Genomic DNA, 18,259 nt, shown 5'->3' with positions numbered 1-18,259 from the left:
TTTAGGCTACTGCATATTCTCGACGTTCCTTGTTTATAGGAAACGGGACATTTCCAGCTGTAGGCCTATGCCTCAAACAATGGATAATTTATACAAACGCTTTCTATGTTGTTTCCACTGAACTACAATGGGGCTACGAACAATGAGCAGGTATGGCGACTTTTCTTTCAAACGAATTGACTTGCTGTGTGGTGTTTTTAATCTGCTCCAACACAACAGCGAGAGAGGGAGGGAGCTAAAGACACGCGGAACTGACACGCCCACTGTTTTGATTCAATAACGGACCAAACCAAAAGGCAGCCCTCGTCTTTTTCTGTTTGTTGTAATGTAGAAATAAACACGCCAACTATTCGATACACTTATTGTTGTATCACACTAAAGTTGCTTTTACAGGTTCATAGTGTTTGTTACGACGGTAACAAAACCCATTCCTTTTTTTAACCTCCCCCTATCTAGATTCAAGTGGTTTAGCCCAGGTTCAAACTTGAAAGTTGACGTCGCTGTACGTGGCTTTTAAACGGCTGATAGGCTACATAAACTGTTACTGTGTTTCACTCTGTAGTTCTGTAATAATAAACTCACCGAAATAATACAACAACAATAGGTAAGTTAGCCTTTTTTCTGTAATAAGGTGACATAGATTTAGAAATAAGTCAGGAATTTGGGTGGCCTAAGTTCTACTTTACTGCATTAGGCCTATTAAAAAATAAATAATAATAATGCTATGGATACAATTGACAATAAGCTATCTTCATCCATGGTGACAAGTTTAGGATTTTGGAATGACTGGAAAGATGCAGCGCCCGCTTGAGATAATAAAAAAAAAAATCAGGAAATCAAGCAATCAGTCGTGAATATCAAGATTATCCCGATAATGGAAATTCATCACAATCGACATATTATTTATCGCATTTGTGATATACAAACAATGATGGCCTATATCCTTCCATCCTTAACAGTATACACAATAATATCATAGCACTTTGGATCTTATATTTCTTCCACCAAACTGTTTTGTTGTTTGAATCACATTGCAGAAAAGTGTCAGGACAATACGTTTGATCTACAATTATATTCATTGTCCACTATTCAGCACATCATTTTTCTAGATCAATCATTTTTCCTATGAAATATCTGAAAGGTGAAAGATGCTAGTACCAATTCCCCACGGCCCATGGGGATGTCATTGGATCTCTTTTTTCATTTGACAAACAGTCTAAAACCAAAGGATGTGCTGTTTTTTTTATAGAATTATAAAGAAGAATTATCTAAGAAGCATAAACCTGTGGCATTTTTGCTTGAACAATGAACAAAACGTTTAATCAATCATAAAAACAGATGCAGATACATTTTTCTGCCAGTTGAGTTATCGAATTTCTCTGTATAACTGCAGCTCTTTATATTTTTACTGTGCACATTTTTAACACAAAACCAAATGACCTATTTCACCAAGCTCCCTTGAACTGATTAGTTATTGACTCATTCAAATGTCCAGACCGTTGTAGAAATGCCAAATCAAAGAGAAGAGGCTGCTGACGATTCCCCTGCTGACCTTCCCAGTCTGGATCAACTCCACTCTCCTACGGGTACGTGACTTCATTACGGCAGTTATTGTTTTTCAGACACGTCCAGGGACCATTAGTAATTGAATTATTACCACCATGGCAGCTTCAATTATCTATGGGTGTGTGTGTGTCCTGTATTTCTGGTGTCAGGGAGCCCACCCACCGCCTCATTATCCAGCCTGATGGAGCTGGAACATTGTGTTTCCAACCTGAGCCTCGCACATGAGATAGTGGTGAACAGAGATTTCTGCTTCAAACCCAAGAGCCCTCCTACCGACAGGCAAGAACAAAAACACTCCACCACAGTCACCTTGGTTATTCCAATTTAACATTAATTGAGAGTTTAGTCTCTTTTTAGTTGCTTTTTCCTTTCTTTTTTAATGTTTTTCCTTCTGCAGCCTTGAAGGCAGAGTGACAGAGATTGTGCATCGCGCATTTTGGGACAGTCTTCAAGAGCAGCTGAGCAGTGATCCTCCAAACTACAGCCACGCTGTCGTATTGCTGCAGGAAGTCAAGACTGTAAGTGTGTGTGTCCAGCATAAGGAACAGGAGACGACTTGAGAGCCCTGACCTCAATCACTCTTTCTCATACAGGCTTTGTTAGATCCGTCTGCTATTCAAATGCAAATAATTATAAAATAAGAAATAAACAAGTCATAATAAAAACTAAAGGTGAAAAAAAAATATTTTCATTCAGGACATAACAGAGATGGGCATATGCAGGGCTGTACGCTTATTTTTTTAGGTGGTAGCACCGGTGCTAGCAAGCAAAAAAATTCAGTAGCACAAAAATAAATTTGGTAGCACACAAAGTAGGCTATTGAAAACTTGCATAACCTTAACCCTTGCATTTTGCTCTAATTACCTTTGAGCATGTCATCCTGGTCTCATTTGAGATTCACAATTAATATGATGCAGTAATAATTGTAGAAAAATTAATAGGGGTGCACTGATTGCAATTTAGAAAAAAGAATCTAACCTGCCAATTGCAATTTTTTGCTGATTCAGAATTATTATTATATTGTCCTTCTGTTAATTAAAACCAAACTTTAAAACATTAAACATAGCCTATTAAATAAATAAGTATACATATTGGTACAATTTAGGATAAATTAAATAGGTTGTTGTGAATGTGTTGGGAGTAGCTTTTCAGTGGCTTATTTAAAACTTTGTTTAAATAGACTAGGATACTGTTGACTGCTCTCTGCAGCTGAAGGAGTTGCCTTTCAAGTTAGAAAAAAGCGCTAACTTCCTGTTCTTACTGGCTTCAAAATAAAAGTCAACTCACGTTTGTCTAGTAACAGGCTTTTAATGTGAAGGCGCACAGGAAATGTTCTGTTTGTACACGCGCTAACTTAACTGCGGTAATGTGCCGTCTCCTTCCGGTAATTGCCGTTGAAGCCGTGAAGTTTTTATACCTAGAATCGCTGCATGAACACAGATCCCGAGCACACATCTTTCACCAGCCAAATTGAAGGGTGGACTCAATAACTTACTTGCCTTAGACTCATTTACCCGCAGTGTTAATGTAGAGCCCTCTTAAGCAGTGTTGTGCATCTGACCTCTGTGTTTTAAAGACAGCCTCTCCTCATTATCAACCTGTCGCACGAGTGCGAAAGGATTCGTATTCATCATCGCACGTGATCAATTTCAGTAGCAAATGCGATCAAAACTGTCGCACTGTACAGCCCTGGGCATATGGGATTTTTTTTTTTTATAACTAATAATCACTATTGATTAAATAAATAATCTGACATTTTGAAGGGTGTACTCCTAATCATTTGAGAGGAGCAGCAGCAGGTTAGCTTAGCATTAAGACTGATACACACGGGGAAACAGCTACAGTATGTAAGAGATTCCACCTACCAGCTTAATAATTTACACATTATATCTTGTGTGTTAAATCTATACCAAAAACGTGTGAAAAATTAACTGAAAATAAACAAAATGGAAACCATATTTAAAGGCCACTACTAAAGGCAGCACACATATACTTCCTGTTAGATGCTTCAGTCCCTGCTGCTGCCCGGGCACGTTAGGTTGAGGTCTCAGCTGGACGAGGTGCTGGACATGGAGCTGATCCAGCAGGAGGTGGATCATGGAGCTCTGGACCTCCACAGACTGGCAGGATACCTGGTCAACACCATGGCCTCTCTGTGTGCACCTGTACGAGACCCTGAGGTCAGAGCACTGAGGGACCTCACTGACCCCGTGCAGATCCTTAGGTGAGGGCAAGGTTTACACTACAAAACACATTTGTGTCCACTATATCATAATAGAGAATTATAGATAAACCAAAGTTATCAAGTACAGGGTCTAACTGTGTTTCCATATCACTACCAAATCACATTATTACATTAAAGGTGCTCCGAGGAACGTTCAGTTTGTGGTAATTATTGCACCCCCTTTGGACAAAAGTGGTAGTGTTTGTATTTGGCCAGCTGTAGTTCATGGGTGAGAAAAAAATTGTATTCTTTGCACTTATGGTCTCGTTTTTACATGTTACATGTGAGACGCTATTACATGTGAGACTGTTTCAGAAATATTTAGTATTTATTAAATTGTTACATTGAATTGTTAATCAAATGTATTGTGTACATCTTTTTTGTATATTGTGTTCTTCTCTCTCACTGTCTCCTTTCTTCTTCCTCCTCTTTCTGTACAGCTCTTATTCTGTTTTTGAAAATGTGCTATATAAATGAACATTGCTTGCTTGCATTTTCATCTCTCTCCAAAGCATCCCAAAAGCTTTTTTTTTTTACCCAAAGCTAATTTCCCTTCCCCGTCCCTCAGGGAGATCTTCCGTGTCTTGGGTTTGATGAAGACCGACATGGTTAACTTCACCATCCAGAGCCTGAGGCCTCACCTCCTGCAGCAGGCCGTGCACTATGAGAGGGCAAAGTTCCAGCAGATCCTGGACCAGCAGCCAGGTGAGGGACAAATGTCTGACATCCCCCGACAGTGATGTAGTGTGAGCCATGGATGATGAAGGTGACTAGTGGTGACTGTTGAAATCAGTGCATATTTCACTTTTCAATCAAACAGGCTTTGACCCTTGTCGCATTGAAGCACCGTCATGTCATTTTTCAGCTTCTCATAGAGTGGGTGAGGTGCTGGTCAGACAGTGAACTATCCTGTCTTTATAATCATAGTCATTAGCGGAGTGATGATATAATCATTCTTGCTCTGCTACTAAATATACTATTATTTTTCAATTCTTGGTCGAAAACATTATGTCTTCCCAAAATAAATGTTGTTAGTTAGTATGATTGAATTCAATATATTTTCCACTTCATTCCAGCAATATTAAAATTTTTAAATCAGTAGTTTTCTTAGTTGTCATCTTGGTAGACAAACTCCAAACAAGTGTGCTGTGTATTCCCGAAACATTACACTTGGACCCACTATTTACTACATTCCATTTAAGAAATGTTGCTGTTTTTTTTCTCTGCAGATTCTCTAGACTATACTACTGCATGGCTCCAGGCAGCGGTGGCAGAAGAGGCGTCGTCCATCACAGCTGGCTCCGAATCTCACAGTCCTGACATCCGAGGTCCTGTCAGCGCCACGGCCGTGCTCAACCGGGCCTACATGCGTCTGCTACACTGGGACCCGCAAGACCAGAAATATCCCAAGGTCGGCCTGGCTGCACGATGCAACATTACATTACATCACTCTACACTTTGCCTTTCATTTGAGCGATGTTTTATTGATCAGCGCGGGGAATATTTAGAGTCCCTACACACTCCTCGCCGTGCTGCATGTTAAATCGGGTGACATCACATTAGAGCTCATGTGGAAATGTAGATCAGTGGCTTCAAACCTTCTTCTTTTTTATTTTTTTTTGCTGGCCCTGTCAGATTATCTCAAGTAACCCATCACGCATGTTTCAAATGTGTTCAGGTTTTTATAAGCACTTTTCATTTTATAATAGTAGATATGGTTAGCCCAGCCTGCAATAATGTTTCCATATAATTGAACTGTCATTGTTTGGTCAAGTTTGTTTTTATTTTACTACCATATGAAGTGGCTGAAGCTGAACATTTCAAACATTATCCGTTACCCTCTGCCAACAAACTCCCCTATACATTACTACCTTTTGGTAAATATATGGTATAATATATTACGGTATAACCCTAAAATGTTTGCTGATATGTCAAATTACTTTTAGCTAACAATTAACACATATTTATGTATTATCTTTTGCTACAATTTTACCTTTTTATCCATTACTTTCAGTTAACAATTTCACATAGTATTCATATCTTTTTGCTATCAATTTAAACCAATTTGTCCATAACATATAGCCAACAAATTCACCTATAAATCCATTACATTTAGCTAGCAATAAGCACCTTATATATCTATCAATTTTAGCTATCTATTTGAGCAACTCTACAATCTTAGCATGCACCTCCTGACAATTGCAGAAGTACCCTTCGCCCTCTGGCACAAGTATCAATCGTCTCAGAATCGCTTTTTTTGTTGTTGTTCAAACCCCAGTATGTTTTCATTTGGATTACTCTGTTGTGATTAAAGCATGTCTATCCCCTACACAGACGGTGCTAATGGACCGAGGCCGCCTGGACGCTCTGGGCCAGCGGCTGCAGGTGTTGGTGCTGGAGGCTTCGGTGCTGCTCCACGCTAACGCTCAGTGTGGGGCCTCTGTGTTCTCTCTGCAGGGGTTTGTAGGTAAACTCAGGCAGTCCGTCGCTGCCCTGCTGGAGGGCAGTCACACCAGGTAAGAGGAGGATGTAGGTGATGCTTGTACTGGCTGTCAATGGGGGAACAGGTATCGTATGAGAAGGAAACCGATGGAGGTGACAGGAGAGGAAACTAGCTTGTCAGAAAGGATCCTGCTAACCTCATTCTTTCTGTTCAAGAGAAGGCCCGTCACGATTAGCGTGATAAATGTGGAACAGCAGCTCGTGGTAATAAGGCCTGCTCGCACACTCAGCACTGACTATGTCTCCCTCAATCACCTTTATTATAATACCATTTTTATTTAAAGGTGGTCTCAGCAGTTCTGGAGAAAGCTTGTCAAAATCTCTTTCTTACGAAATCAGTGAATATCTCCTTACGATCCGCTAGCTGTCCATACTGTTAGTGCGCTATGGGGGGGGGGGGGGGGGGAAATCCAGTGTTAATACACAGCCTAGGCTGACTCAACCTTTAATCACCTTTATAATTATACCATTTTATTTAATCTAAACCTCTTTTGAGACCTAGATTGTTTTAAAGCCCTTTTATGTAATAACCTCCGCGAGTCTCTTTGCTCAACACTCTTTTATAAATGGATAAATTCATAGGCCCTGTGACCTAGAACGCATCTAATGGAGCCTGCTGGTAGTTTGTCTAACGCTGGTTTTTCTGGTGCTTGCAGGGAAGCTGATCTGAAGTCTGCTCTGCTGGGGCTGGGGGAGAAGGTCCTGCAGCAAGTGGCTGAAGCTGTGAGCAGCCAGGGGGGAGCAGCGCTGCCTCGGGACAGACTGGATCTGCTGAGAGGACAAATATCTGAGCTGTGGAAGCACAACAACCCTGTCCGCACACTCATAGGTCAGGCTGGAGAGGGCTGCTGGGTGAATTATTAATTGAAGCACAAATTGGGGGTGAATGGTGTAAATCCACATAGCAAGTTAAAGGTGTTGTGTATACAATTTAGACCTTTTGGGAGATAGGGAAGTCAACCCACCCAGATTCATAGGGAATACATTTGAAATGGAAATTGCTGAATTGTTTGTCTGTGAGAAGCTTAAGTTCTCTCCAGAAGATACATGTGTTGCTGCTAAGGTTTTAATTTAGTTATTGATGAAATTTCCCATTATTTTCTTACTTGACTGATAAATCGTTCTAAGATCTCTGTAATGTTGTCCTGGTCAAGAGGATGTGGTGATAACATTGCTTCTATTATCCATCCTACAGTCCAAAACCAAAGCATTTAAAATTGACTGGACTTTATTTAGCGCTTTTTAGCCGATTTGATCAGCCCCAAAGCACTTTACATTTCTAACCACATTCAGCCATTCATACACACACTCATAAACCGATGGCAGTAGCTGCCATGCAAGGCGCTCTCTGAACCATCGGGAGCATTTTTGGGGTTCAGTGTCTTGCCCAGGGACACCTCGACATGTGGCGAGTAGGCGGGGGTCGAACCTCCGACCCTGCACTCCAGGGGCTATCTCCCTACCCACTTCGCCACTGCCGCCCATTTAGTTGGCTTTCATTCATGCACATTAAAAGGAGGAGTCAGTGATTCTGGAGAACGCTTATCCAAAAATCAGTGAATATCTCCTCATGATCCCGCTTCCTGTCCGTACTGTGTGTGAGCTGAAAAAAACCCCACTGTTAATACACACAGCCTAGGCTCTGTAAACGGGCCTGTTGCTAGCTTCGGTGGGCCCACTTTGTTAACATGACCTTTCTCTACATACAGGTGATGGATGATGAGGAGATATTCAATAATTTTGACAAAAAGTGACTTTGACAAAAGGCGTTCTCCAGAATCGCTAGCTCCACCTTTAAAGCCACCGCTTGGCACCTGTCTCAATAGGACAAACCTATTGTATTTTCATTCAATTTGGGTTATCTCTGTGCACATGGGTGTTATCAAACTTGGGATGTGTGCTGCTGCTGAGAGCTGACTTCCTCTTTCCTCTCTATACCTCCACCACCCCCTCATCCCCCTCTCCCTGGTTCTCTGGATCAAACACAGGAGAAAGGGTACAGGGCTTCCTCCAGGTCATGCTGCAGGGAGGCAGCGCTAAAAGGAGTCCAGACCTGCCCGCTGCCCTCGGGCCGGTGAGTGCAGAGCTCGCCGAGCTAGGGACGGCCTTCGGGCGAATCGTCGACTTCAACCGGACGGTCTTTGGTCCCTTCTATGCACCCATCCTCAGAAAACTGCTTTTCCCACCGGGAGAGACCGGGGAGGACTCTCGCTAGGCACCGGTGACCTTTACATAAGCTGCCATTTAGCGTTTTAATGTGTAATTATGCAGTGTAAATAGGGTGAATGTCAATGTTTGAGGGGAAAACATTTAACAAAAAATGTTTTATGATATTATATTTTTTCAGTATAAAAAAAATAGTAAGTTTAAAGGCATAAGGAGAGTGCTGAATTATAATGGCAGATTGGTGCATCATAACCCTTGGAGTGCACAACACATTAGGGAAACCTAATAGACTGTGTGAAACTTAATGAGTCATAGTTTTCACCCCAACGAGAAGCAAACAGTTTGTTGTGTGCTGATGAGAAATTCCAGTATGAGTCATAACAAGAGACAGCTTGTGATTCTGAAATGTTTTTGAACTCATGAGCTGCCTGAAGAACATATTTGTTGGTTTTCATTCAGTTTACTTCATCTCAAGATAAACACCCTCAGGAAAAACATAAAGCACCAAAGATTATGCTAACAGTTTGTAAATAATACATCAGTTTTAATATGTGGCCGGTTTCTCTTCTGTTCTTTATGTTGACAGATTTTTATCTTACCAAAGACAGTGTGCACTTTTTTTATTACTTATTTTTTTCTTTTCTTTTTTGCACCTTTGATCATGAACCAAAAATATACGTCAATGTTTCCCCTACAGTATTTGGTATTAGTGGGTTGTGTGCACACCATTAACATGAAAGAAAATATATAAAAAATCCTGTTAAAAAGTTATCACCATTCACCTCATTTAACTTGAGTTCTTAATCAGTTTGCTTTGGGTGACAAAGAGTTTTCTATTTAATTTAGGAAATATGCTGTTAATTCAGGCAAAGTCCAAAATGTTATGTGACTTTCCCTTAGCTACAGGAAGCTATTGGTTTCAATTCATTCCACTAGGAAAATCATTTATCCGACTCTTGCTTATGTTGTATAACTTCTTCAAAGAACAGCAGACACTTTAGAAATGGAATGTTTAGTTATGTCAATGAATATAATAGAACACGCGATAAGCACAAGCTTGGGCTAATCGTTTGTTGAGATTACAAATTGCACCACCCACTAATCTCTACAGCAGGGGAAAGACAGATTGTGTAATTGTACAATAATTACCATGTTGTTATATTTGTCACTTACAATTTTAATGAATGGTTTAATGTTTCCCGCCGTTTTACTTTTCAACCACTAAACAAAATCCATGCTGACAACAGACTTGAGAGGGATTCTTTTTCTCATTGTATTATTTAATTTCATTAATATAATATTGCTTTGAAATTTGAAACAGAATCACATTTTCTTTGACAAACCACACTCTGTCCACAAACATGGGCAAAGCATTGTATGCTGGTACAGTTTCTTTTTTTCTCTACATTTTGTTACATTTCTGTTAACCCTCAATAATTCCCAGTGACTATCTCCAATAGACCTGAATCAATAAGAAACGCTCATTAAAGGTCTATATCATTAATGTTCTACAGTGCTCTAAACATAACAGTACCTACATGACAAGATCAGAAAGTCACATAGAGGCCAGGAAATAGACTTGACCATACTGACTGACCTATCAGGAGTGATAACACAGGGTCATGTTACCTTTCCTCTGCGTGTTAGGATTCATATCAGGGGCAGTGGAGGAGCAGGGTTATACACAGTGAGATCTAAATGTCAGTGTAGAGCTGGATTGGCCCTGCACGTTGCATAAGGCTTACCTCTCATTTCCTCATCGCTCTCTATCTGTTTTTTTTTCCACTGCTCTGCCCACTAACTCAACGCACGCAAACACACTTGCATCGGCTGCTCCCCTTCAACTCACAGCTTGGTATCCGGAAACTTGAACGCTGGGGTGAGCTACACAAGGAAAACACCAATGTTAAAAAGACCGGTACATGCACAGCCATATCATGCCACCAAAACTTGCTTTAAATAGCTGCTGCTCATTAAAGTGTAATGCTTTTTCATTATGCATCCATTACTAGACTAGAGCAGGTTGTCTTGGTGACACACAAAATGGAAGATCATACGTGACAAAATGTTGGAGGAATGAGGACAGTGGAAACATGGAAGGGATGGAGATGAATCGCTGTGTTGGTGTGTAACGAAGAGAGGGAACATAAAAAGCAAATGGCAGATGAGCGAGAGGAGACGACGAGACACTGCTACAGTACATACAAAGACTGCTCAGGCCAAGTGCATCAAAGGGTACAAAAATAAATCAAACACTGCCAACATGCATCGACACAGTGGCAATGACACAGCCACGGTACCGCACACACAGACCAGCTACATCTTAACAGTCAGTCTGCAGCCACACACTGTCTCTTCTGGAGAGGAGCTCAATGCCTCACTTCTCCTGCAGCACACAGAAACAAAGACGGTGGACAGTGAATGGAACAGTAACAGTCCAAACCCCCATGAGGACAGACAAAAACAAAGGCATACAGCACGCACAGTAGGTAGTGCACACATGGGAGAACCCACAGATACGTGACAACTCCACAACAAGCATTTTTAGAGTCACAGTGCAGGAAGAAAAAAATTCTGGTTTTCAAGAAGAAGAAAAAAACGTCTCATGTTCTATGTTCTCCGCATAACAAATCCATTCGCACATTAACACGACGCCAGAGCAACAATTAGATTTGGCTCTTTTAATATAGTGGGATTCAATCTTATTTTCAAAGGACATGCTTTGCATGTACTGTAACTAATTCTAAATTGATGCAAAACGGCACGGATACCTCCCCATGTAATTATGATAATACGATGCTATGTTAGGAAACGTGTGCCAAATTGTGTTCAAGGTTCATTAATATACTTGAGTAAAATGAAATCGTGCTGAGGATGTTTTCGTTGAGATTACCAGAAATGTGGGTATACTCAGTACAATTCTATATTTTTTGTATTCTTTTTAATTTTTTTTCACCTCTGATTGTATCAATGTAGGATTCCTACTTTGTAACTCTCTCCAAAATGCCTTCAGTCAGCTCCACGTCTATCAAAAAGTATTACAAAATGCACTCATGTCCTATTTGCACCGTAAGAAAAAGAAAGATGTATTCAAAGGGATAGTGCCATGTTTTAACACAGTGTTGATGTTTTTTAATTGACAAGAAGGAGATGCTGAGATTTGCTGTCTCTCATTGCTACCATGAATGTTGAGAGACTGCAGGGGCAGTAAAAGGTCAGAGTAAAGACTCATCTGGACAAATCTGTACCATCATAAGAACAACGTCATCCCAGCCCAGTCACAGTCAATTTAACCCACCAGGAAATTACAAGTGTTCTCTTTTTTAAAGTATTTTAGAAGCAAAGGGGGAGGGGAAGGCGTGCAGCTGTTGGATGTTGGGTTTTTAGCTGATTATAGGTAACCGAAATTAAGTAAGGCTGTTGTCCTCTGTAAAATGTAGGAAAGTTGTCCTCCCGTCCGTGTGTGTGTCTGGACAAGGTTCTTGGTCCGTTTCGAGTTCAGACATCAGTGACAGATTCACAAGTGATCCATTGTGTTATTATGAGTATTGTACAAATGCGTAGAAAAAAAAACTGCTTGTTTTGCTGCATGTCGCTGTCTTTCATTGATTAATTTTCCATCTTGCATCCAATACTAGCAAAGCAGCCTCCTCATAGTGCCTCACAGTGGTAGTTGCCTGGTTAGACAGGACAGGCTAAAGATGGAGAAAGAAAAAATAATAACTGTCTTGAGGCAAAACAGTCAAATAATACAGTAAATTAAAAGAGATGTAAAAAAAAAAAAAAAAAAACAATCATACTTTTATTTTATATAATTGGAATTTAAATCTTCGACCTGTATAATATAAAAAGAGCTGACTGAAGCTGGCTGACTTACCTTAGCGCCAAAAACAACAACGAGGAAACAGCTAGCATGGCTCTGTTTGAAGGAAACAAAATCCACCCACTAGCACCTCTAAAACTCACTTATTAAAATGCTATATCTTATTTGATCAATCCGTTAAAAAGGGTCTGAGTAAGTGGGATTTAGAGGATCACCATCTGAAGGTTGGGACTAGCATAAACAGAAATTAACATCCAGCCAGTGTGGATGATAAGATATATTGCAAAATAAAAATAAACATGAAAGTTCAGTCTGTAAAGAATCAGTACGAAAATGCCTAAAACAGGAAATATATGCACCTTATGGAACTTGGCCATAAGGTTGCAGTCACCAACAGAACCAGAAAATACTCCTGTACTTAAACTGTCAATTGTAAAATGGTCATTTCTACTTTTACACTGTCGTGTACAGATTTAACAAACTAGTTATATTGAGATTAGGTGGTGCTTGATTTTGTGACTTTTTGTAATAGCCATGCTAGCTTTCCCCCTGTTTCCTGTCATTTCCTAGGCTAAATAAGCTAGCTGTAGCTTCATATCTACTGCAAAGGTGTAATAGTGGTCTTGATAGCTTTCTCAGTAGTATAAACCTAGCCGTTCTGGAAATTACACACACTGTTACTTACTAAGCCAATTTCAGTCTAGATACAGTAAATAGCAAAATTTAAAAAATATTATACTTGTTTTGCTTATGGATAATCAAATAAAACAAATATACACTGAATGAGGAATAATAATAAAGGTGCAACCTCTGGGAGCTATCAGGGATTTGGAGGCAGATGCAAGTTGTCAGGAGGAGGGGGATGAGGAGGAAGAGGCAGTTTGGTTGAGAGAGCAGGGCCACTGTGAAATGACATCAGTCCAGGATCATCTGGTCCAGGTCTCCACCATTGGCTGCAGCAGCAACAGGCATGGGAGGCTGCCAGGGGGTCTTTGGGGGAGGCACGGGAGAGCCGCAGGAGTGTTTTGTCATGGCGGGTAAAGAAGAGGTTGGTGTGGGTCGCTGGGCAGGGCAAATGAGGGTGCGGGAGTAGGCAGCCCTGAGGGATGCTATACCATCACAGTGAGAAGGCACGGGGCTCACATGTATATGTACATTTATATGTGTGCGTGAGTGTTTGTGTGCGAGATAAATAAAGAACCAGATGCAGGGGGGAGAGGGTAGAAGTACAAGGGGGTGCAGAGGGGCGGCTGTGGGGGATCCGGCCTCAGAATATGGTGGTCTCGTACTTGGTGCTGACGGGGCGCCTGTTGGAGTCCCGCGGGTCGAAGAGCCAGGTGGTGCTGCCCAGGGACTGCATGTCTGCGTCCATCTCCAGGGGGTCCATCTGCCGGAGGGAGGGAGGAGGGACGAGAGGAGGGCGTGAGACGGGGCGGCAGTGGAGGCCACTACGCCACACTGACAAGTCCTCAGCTCACACACGTGCATGTGGATTAGAGGTACAGTCCAGTGATCATTGTTATAATCACAGACACTCAAGAGCTCAATCCACAACATGGATGATGTCTGACACTCTCTGTGGGCCTCAGCAGTAAACCAAAGCTATACAACCCCTCTGGGAGTTAAAGGAATATACTGATTAGTGATTCAAAAAGCAACACGTTCTCTACACCAGTGGCTCTAACGAACACGAGTGCTTTTGTCATGACATAAGCAGTCGACTCAAACAACTCATGCCGATTGATACCAATGGCCTTAGAGCTAGAGATGGATTTGAAATGGCTAAGATTTTGGAATGTTAAATTTCCCTGCGGATGGATAACATCTTCAGTTCAACAAAGATAGTTACACAAAAAAATGAGAAGGGAGCCTAAAACCAGCCACCAGACAACTTCAACCAACTTGTATACGAACCCTCACTGGCCCAATTAGGCCAACAGTCCTCACATAAAAGCTTGTATAAAGAGAAGCTAAAACACATCAATAAACCCTCTCTTATCCCTGAGTGTGTTTTACCACAGACCGTAAACTAACGGCATCTTAAACTCTGAAATGTACGATGAAGGTGTGAGATGGGAAAGCATAGGGATGAGAAGAACGCTCATGGTCGGAATATTAAGAATCACAGAAAAGGGGGGAACAGGGTGCTCTGCCGTACCCACCCAACAATAACGAAAAGCAAGAGGGGAGGGATTGGTGCGTAAGAGGAAGTGAGGTGATCACAGGTTGAATAGAGGAAAGGAAAGAGAAGGACCTGGACTCCAGGGCTAAGAGAGTGCAACGGGAGGAAGGAGGGACGGTGGGTAGTACACGTGTGACAGTGACAGCAGCGGCATTCGAGCAGAGGGGCACCCTGGGAAGCAGGAGGACCAAGAAGACAAGAACAAAGACATGTTAAAGAAATTGAGAATCGAGGGGCAGAGCATTTAATGCACCGATCGTACAATGAAGGAATCCAGTAGCAGCAGCATGAAAAATGTATCACGTACGTTTCTACTTCTTGTGTTTCTGTAATTCACATTTGCTAAACCTGGACCGAATAGTGATGGCCCAATCGAAGCTTAGCAATTATAACTATACACGGCAGGCTGGCAAGCTTTGGATTTACTAGACAAAGTGTGAGCAGTGTGCATGTGGTTATAGTAAGGGAAGACATTTTTAGTTTATCTTTGACCGTAACCACTCTAGATGATACAGAGTATGGGCTAACTTAATCAGCTCTGTCCGTGTCTTTATTGAAATATTCTCTAGCTAAGTTACCGAAGAGATTTAGGAGCATTGTTGAATGTTAAAAACTTCCGTAAGTCATCAGCAAAAAGGCTTTTTTTCTTGCACCGCTCGTAGCAAAAGAAAAGTATGTAAGCTAAGCAGCCAAACATTGTCAATGTAAATAACAGTCTCATCTACGTAGTAGCCTATCAGATTTATAATACTAAGATGAAGCAGCTCTACACTGCAACGCAAGAACAGTTCTCTTTCTTTTTCCACATCTTCTACGTGGGTTATCAACTTGAAAAGATGCTTAATATTTGCCAGGAACTTGTTGGCTTTAGTATTAGCATTTAACCATAATATGTACTGTATGTGGCCATCAGGTGCACATAAGACTCTTTTAGAGTATTTTTATTTTAAAATAGCCAGTTGAACACAACACATTTCAACATTTCATGGAACTCACTGTGGCTGTCACAGTTTATATTTAAACCAATCCATATAGCAATAAAAAGCATTAAAAATGAATTGCACCAGATTGGAGGCCCACCCCCTTCTCTATCAATACGTAAACAATCAGCAGGACTCATTTTGCCGCTCTGTGATTACTCTGTATATTATCCTTGCAGGCAGGTAGTAAAACAAAGTGATTTGTGTCTCTGCATAAGCATGAGGTCTAGCAGTGTACGTGCTCCCAGCTGGGCAGCTCTCTCAAGTGACAGTGATCACTGAACGCTCATTATGTGCAGCCTGAGATGTCAATGCATCAATGCAGCTCAGGCTATATGTGGACATTTACGCAACCCACTCAATCGATAGTGAGGAAGCAGCCGATGGGACCAACTGGCAGGTTTTAGCCATCAGAAAAAAAAGGCCTGGAGGAAATCGCATACCCGCCTGTAAGCAACACATAAAACTACTCATTCATCATGTTTCGCATACACATAAAAACAAAGTCTCCCTGATGTGAGTGAATCAGAGTTAAGGGGGTGGGTGAAACCAAATTTGTAGCAGAGTGATGACTCAACACTTTCTACCACACACACACACAGCAAATCTTCCTTTGTAGGTGGCCCATTAGGGGTTCAGCTGCGGGTAGAAAGTCGGTCACAGGGTCTGTGTACCCTTTCTAAATTATGATGGCACAAAGGCATGTTTCTGTTCCCCCTATATCCTTAAAACAAGCAGAGCGAATTCAACACTCATTAACACACACACACACACACACATTCAGCCTTTTTCTAATTCTCTCTCAAAGGATTTTAGGGTGGTACTCACTGCTGATCTCCGCATGCTGTTCCACGACTGAGATACAGGGCGGCTGGCTTTGGTCTCTATGACCTCTGAGGGCAGAGATGTAGGCGGGACATATTGTCTTGCCCTAGACTGCATTGCCATCTGATAGGCTACCTCAAACGCCTGTCCCAGTGTCAGGATGATCTCGTAGGTCTGTGTCTGTGTGAATGAAAAACATGGTTTTATAATAGTGTGTAACCTCTTCAGCTGGGTCTCGGAGCGCTTGATTGGTCCGCCCAAAAGTGCGATTGCTGTATTCACATATGTCTGAAAGATGCGCACCGAAGGCGGAAGTGCATCTGAGTTTGTTTCAACTGAAGTAAACATGGCATGTGTGTATACACCCTAATAATCAGGCAGTAGTGACATTGAGGGTTCTGTCAAACTTTGAACACAGTTGAACATAAACTTCTTCACATTGGTTTATAACACATCTAACCAGAATCCACATTAACCTAAAGTGATACAGTGTATGGACTCTTTGCTTGTGTGCATGACAAATGACCTTTAAAAGGACAATCCTTTCACCAATGTGATTTGACATTTGGCACAAGTTATTTTAAACAATTCAACCAAGTAGCTTGGAGTGTTAGAATATACTGTGAGTATCATTTTACAATAACTTCTGACTAATTTATTTTATTTTATTACCATTATTTGAGTGGGTTCTGTTGGCTCTTGTTTGAATATCGCATACATTTTCAGAGAAAAGCCATTCTGCCCTTGAATCGGTTATGTTAAATGCAAATAATTGAGGTCCAAAATTGTGTTTTGGCCTTGTGAAAACTTTGATCATTAAAATTCAGTAAAAAGAAGTCCCTGCAGATAACAGACACTCCAAGGTGGCCTGACACAAAGGATTGTCTACGACCTTTACAGGCGCTGAAACACAAATTACAACATAATCTGTGCCTGTACTTGGAAATGCCACGCATAGCAGGATTGGAAGCTCATTTCAAAGCAAATCAAAGATATAGTATCCACAGAAGGCTGCATGCTGTTTTAACGGCGTCCAGGCGTAGCCGACATCCCACTAAGGACCATTCGTTATTTAAACACAATACTGAATTAACAAAAACTCAGGAACTGAAACAGGACTGCGTTGCATCACTCACCACTTCCACAGTGGTGAACACATGACAGAAGTGGTGGCCACTCTTCAGGTCCTTGGTAATGTAAGCAAAAGTGCAGAGGTCATCTGGGTCTTGGGCAGCGCATGAGATGTTTCTAATCTCATGCTCCGCAACTATACTCTAATGGAGGAAGAAAAGAAGTGAGAGCTGAATGGAAACCAACCACTAATCGACAGATCAATATACACAGAGACACACAAACATACTTTCCCATTACCTTCGTGGCTGCATCAATGAACTTGACCCCTCTATAGGTAATGGACAGTATAACAACTGGACCCTTCCTTGAATCCTTTGATTTCTGCAATGGACAATGATAAAAAGACTTACGATAAAGATACAAAGACACTTTTATTATTTATTTGCTGGATTTGAGCTTTTCAGAAATCCTCACCCTAATTTTAGCACAGGCTTCTTGTGTGGACTCAATCCCTCGTAGATCCCTGATGATCATAGATCCAAGGTACTAGGAGAAAAGAATCAAAACACACTCAATCTAAAATACAATTTCCTATTTCGGTACTGACAGGATACATGTCAAGTCCACGCTGCATGACGGAGGCACTAGAGGCAGTAAATGAAATCAAAGATCCCATTGAATGCATTCGATAACAAACAGCACACTGTACGTACAAACATAATGGTGGATATGGTCTCCATGCTGAAGACAGTACATAGTGACTTACAGTTGCCTCGTACCCACAGGAGTCCAGGATGAGTTTCTCCGGCTGGTGGTGCCAGGCGGACACCGTGGCATAGGTAGCAGAATGGCTGGGCGGCCGGAGATTCAAACGAGAGTCTTTGTGTCGTTCACTTTGTCTGTCCTGAAGGATGAAG

General features: G+C 41.4%; 2 protein-coding genes across 4 annotated transcripts in view; one reads left to right on the top strand and one right to left on the bottom strand.

Moving 5' to 3' along the window:
* Positions 1-41: 41 nt before the first annotated feature.
* On the top strand, positions 42-9,686 carry LOC307249566 (T-complex protein 11-like protein 1). Of its 3 annotated transcripts, none has more exons than XM_080026356.1 (10): positions 42-150; positions 1,496-1,586; positions 1,716-1,845; positions 1,964-2,084; positions 3,570-3,790; positions 4,359-4,495; positions 5,020-5,201; positions 6,125-6,306; positions 6,949-7,121; positions 8,281-9,686. In XM_080026356.1, the coding sequence occupies exons 1-10, from the start codon at positions 106-108 to the stop codon at positions 8,505-8,507; spliced, it is 1,509 nt and encodes a 502-aa protein (XP_079882482.1). In that variant the 5' UTR covers positions 42-105; the 3' UTR covers positions 8,508-9,686. The 3 variants fall into 3 exon arrangements, with proteins under 3 accessions (XP_079882482.1, XP_079882484.1, XP_079882483.1); XM_080026358.1 differs by having other exon boundaries at positions 6,949-7,144; positions 8,281-8,507; XM_080026357.1 differs by lacking the exon at positions 42-150 and adding an exon at positions 537-604.
* A 3,552-nt stretch (positions 9,687-13,238) lies between these two features.
* Positions 13,239-18,259, bottom strand: part of anks1ab (ankyrin repeat and sterile alpha motif domain containing 1Ab) — a gene marked incomplete at its 5' end in the record, with an annotated part of 45,197 nt that continues 40,176 nt past the window's right edge. The window contains 6 exons of the mRNA XM_080025931.1: positions 13,239-13,668; positions 16,272-16,448; positions 17,405-17,542; positions 17,640-17,723; positions 17,817-17,888; positions 18,109-18,246. Of these exons, the coding sequence (XP_079882057.1) occupies positions 13,549-13,668; positions 16,272-16,448; positions 17,405-17,542; positions 17,640-17,723; positions 17,817-17,888; positions 18,109-18,246 (729 nt within the window). The 3' untranslated portion in view covers positions 13,239-13,548. The remainder of the gene's footprint in view (positions 13,669-16,271; positions 16,449-17,404; positions 17,543-17,639; positions 17,724-17,816; positions 17,889-18,108; positions 18,247-18,259) is intronic.

Source organism: Ammodytes marinus, assembly GCF_949987685.1.
Source record: "Ammodytes marinus genome assembly, chromosome: 4".
NCBI lineage: Eukaryota > Metazoa > Chordata > Actinopteri > Uranoscopiformes > Ammodytidae > Ammodytes > Ammodytes marinus.
The sequence above is the reverse complement of the archived record's forward strand: the minus strand, read 5'-3'. Positions and strand labels throughout refer to the sequence as shown.

Excerpts from the sequence above, each read along its gene's own strand:
- LOC307249566 (XM_080026356.1), top strand. The coding sequence starts at position 106 with ATGTTGTTTCCACTGAACTACAATGGGGCTACGAACAATGAGCAG. Across the intron at positions 1,846-1,963 it reads AAGAGCCCTCCTACCGACAG|CCTTGAAGGCAGAGTGACAG; the intron begins GCAAGAACAAAA and ends TTCCTTCTGCAG. Across the intron at positions 2,085-3,569 it reads TGCTGCAGGAAGTCAAGACT|ATGCTTCAGTCCCTGCTGCT; the intron begins GTAAGTGTGTGT and ends ACTTCCTGTTAG.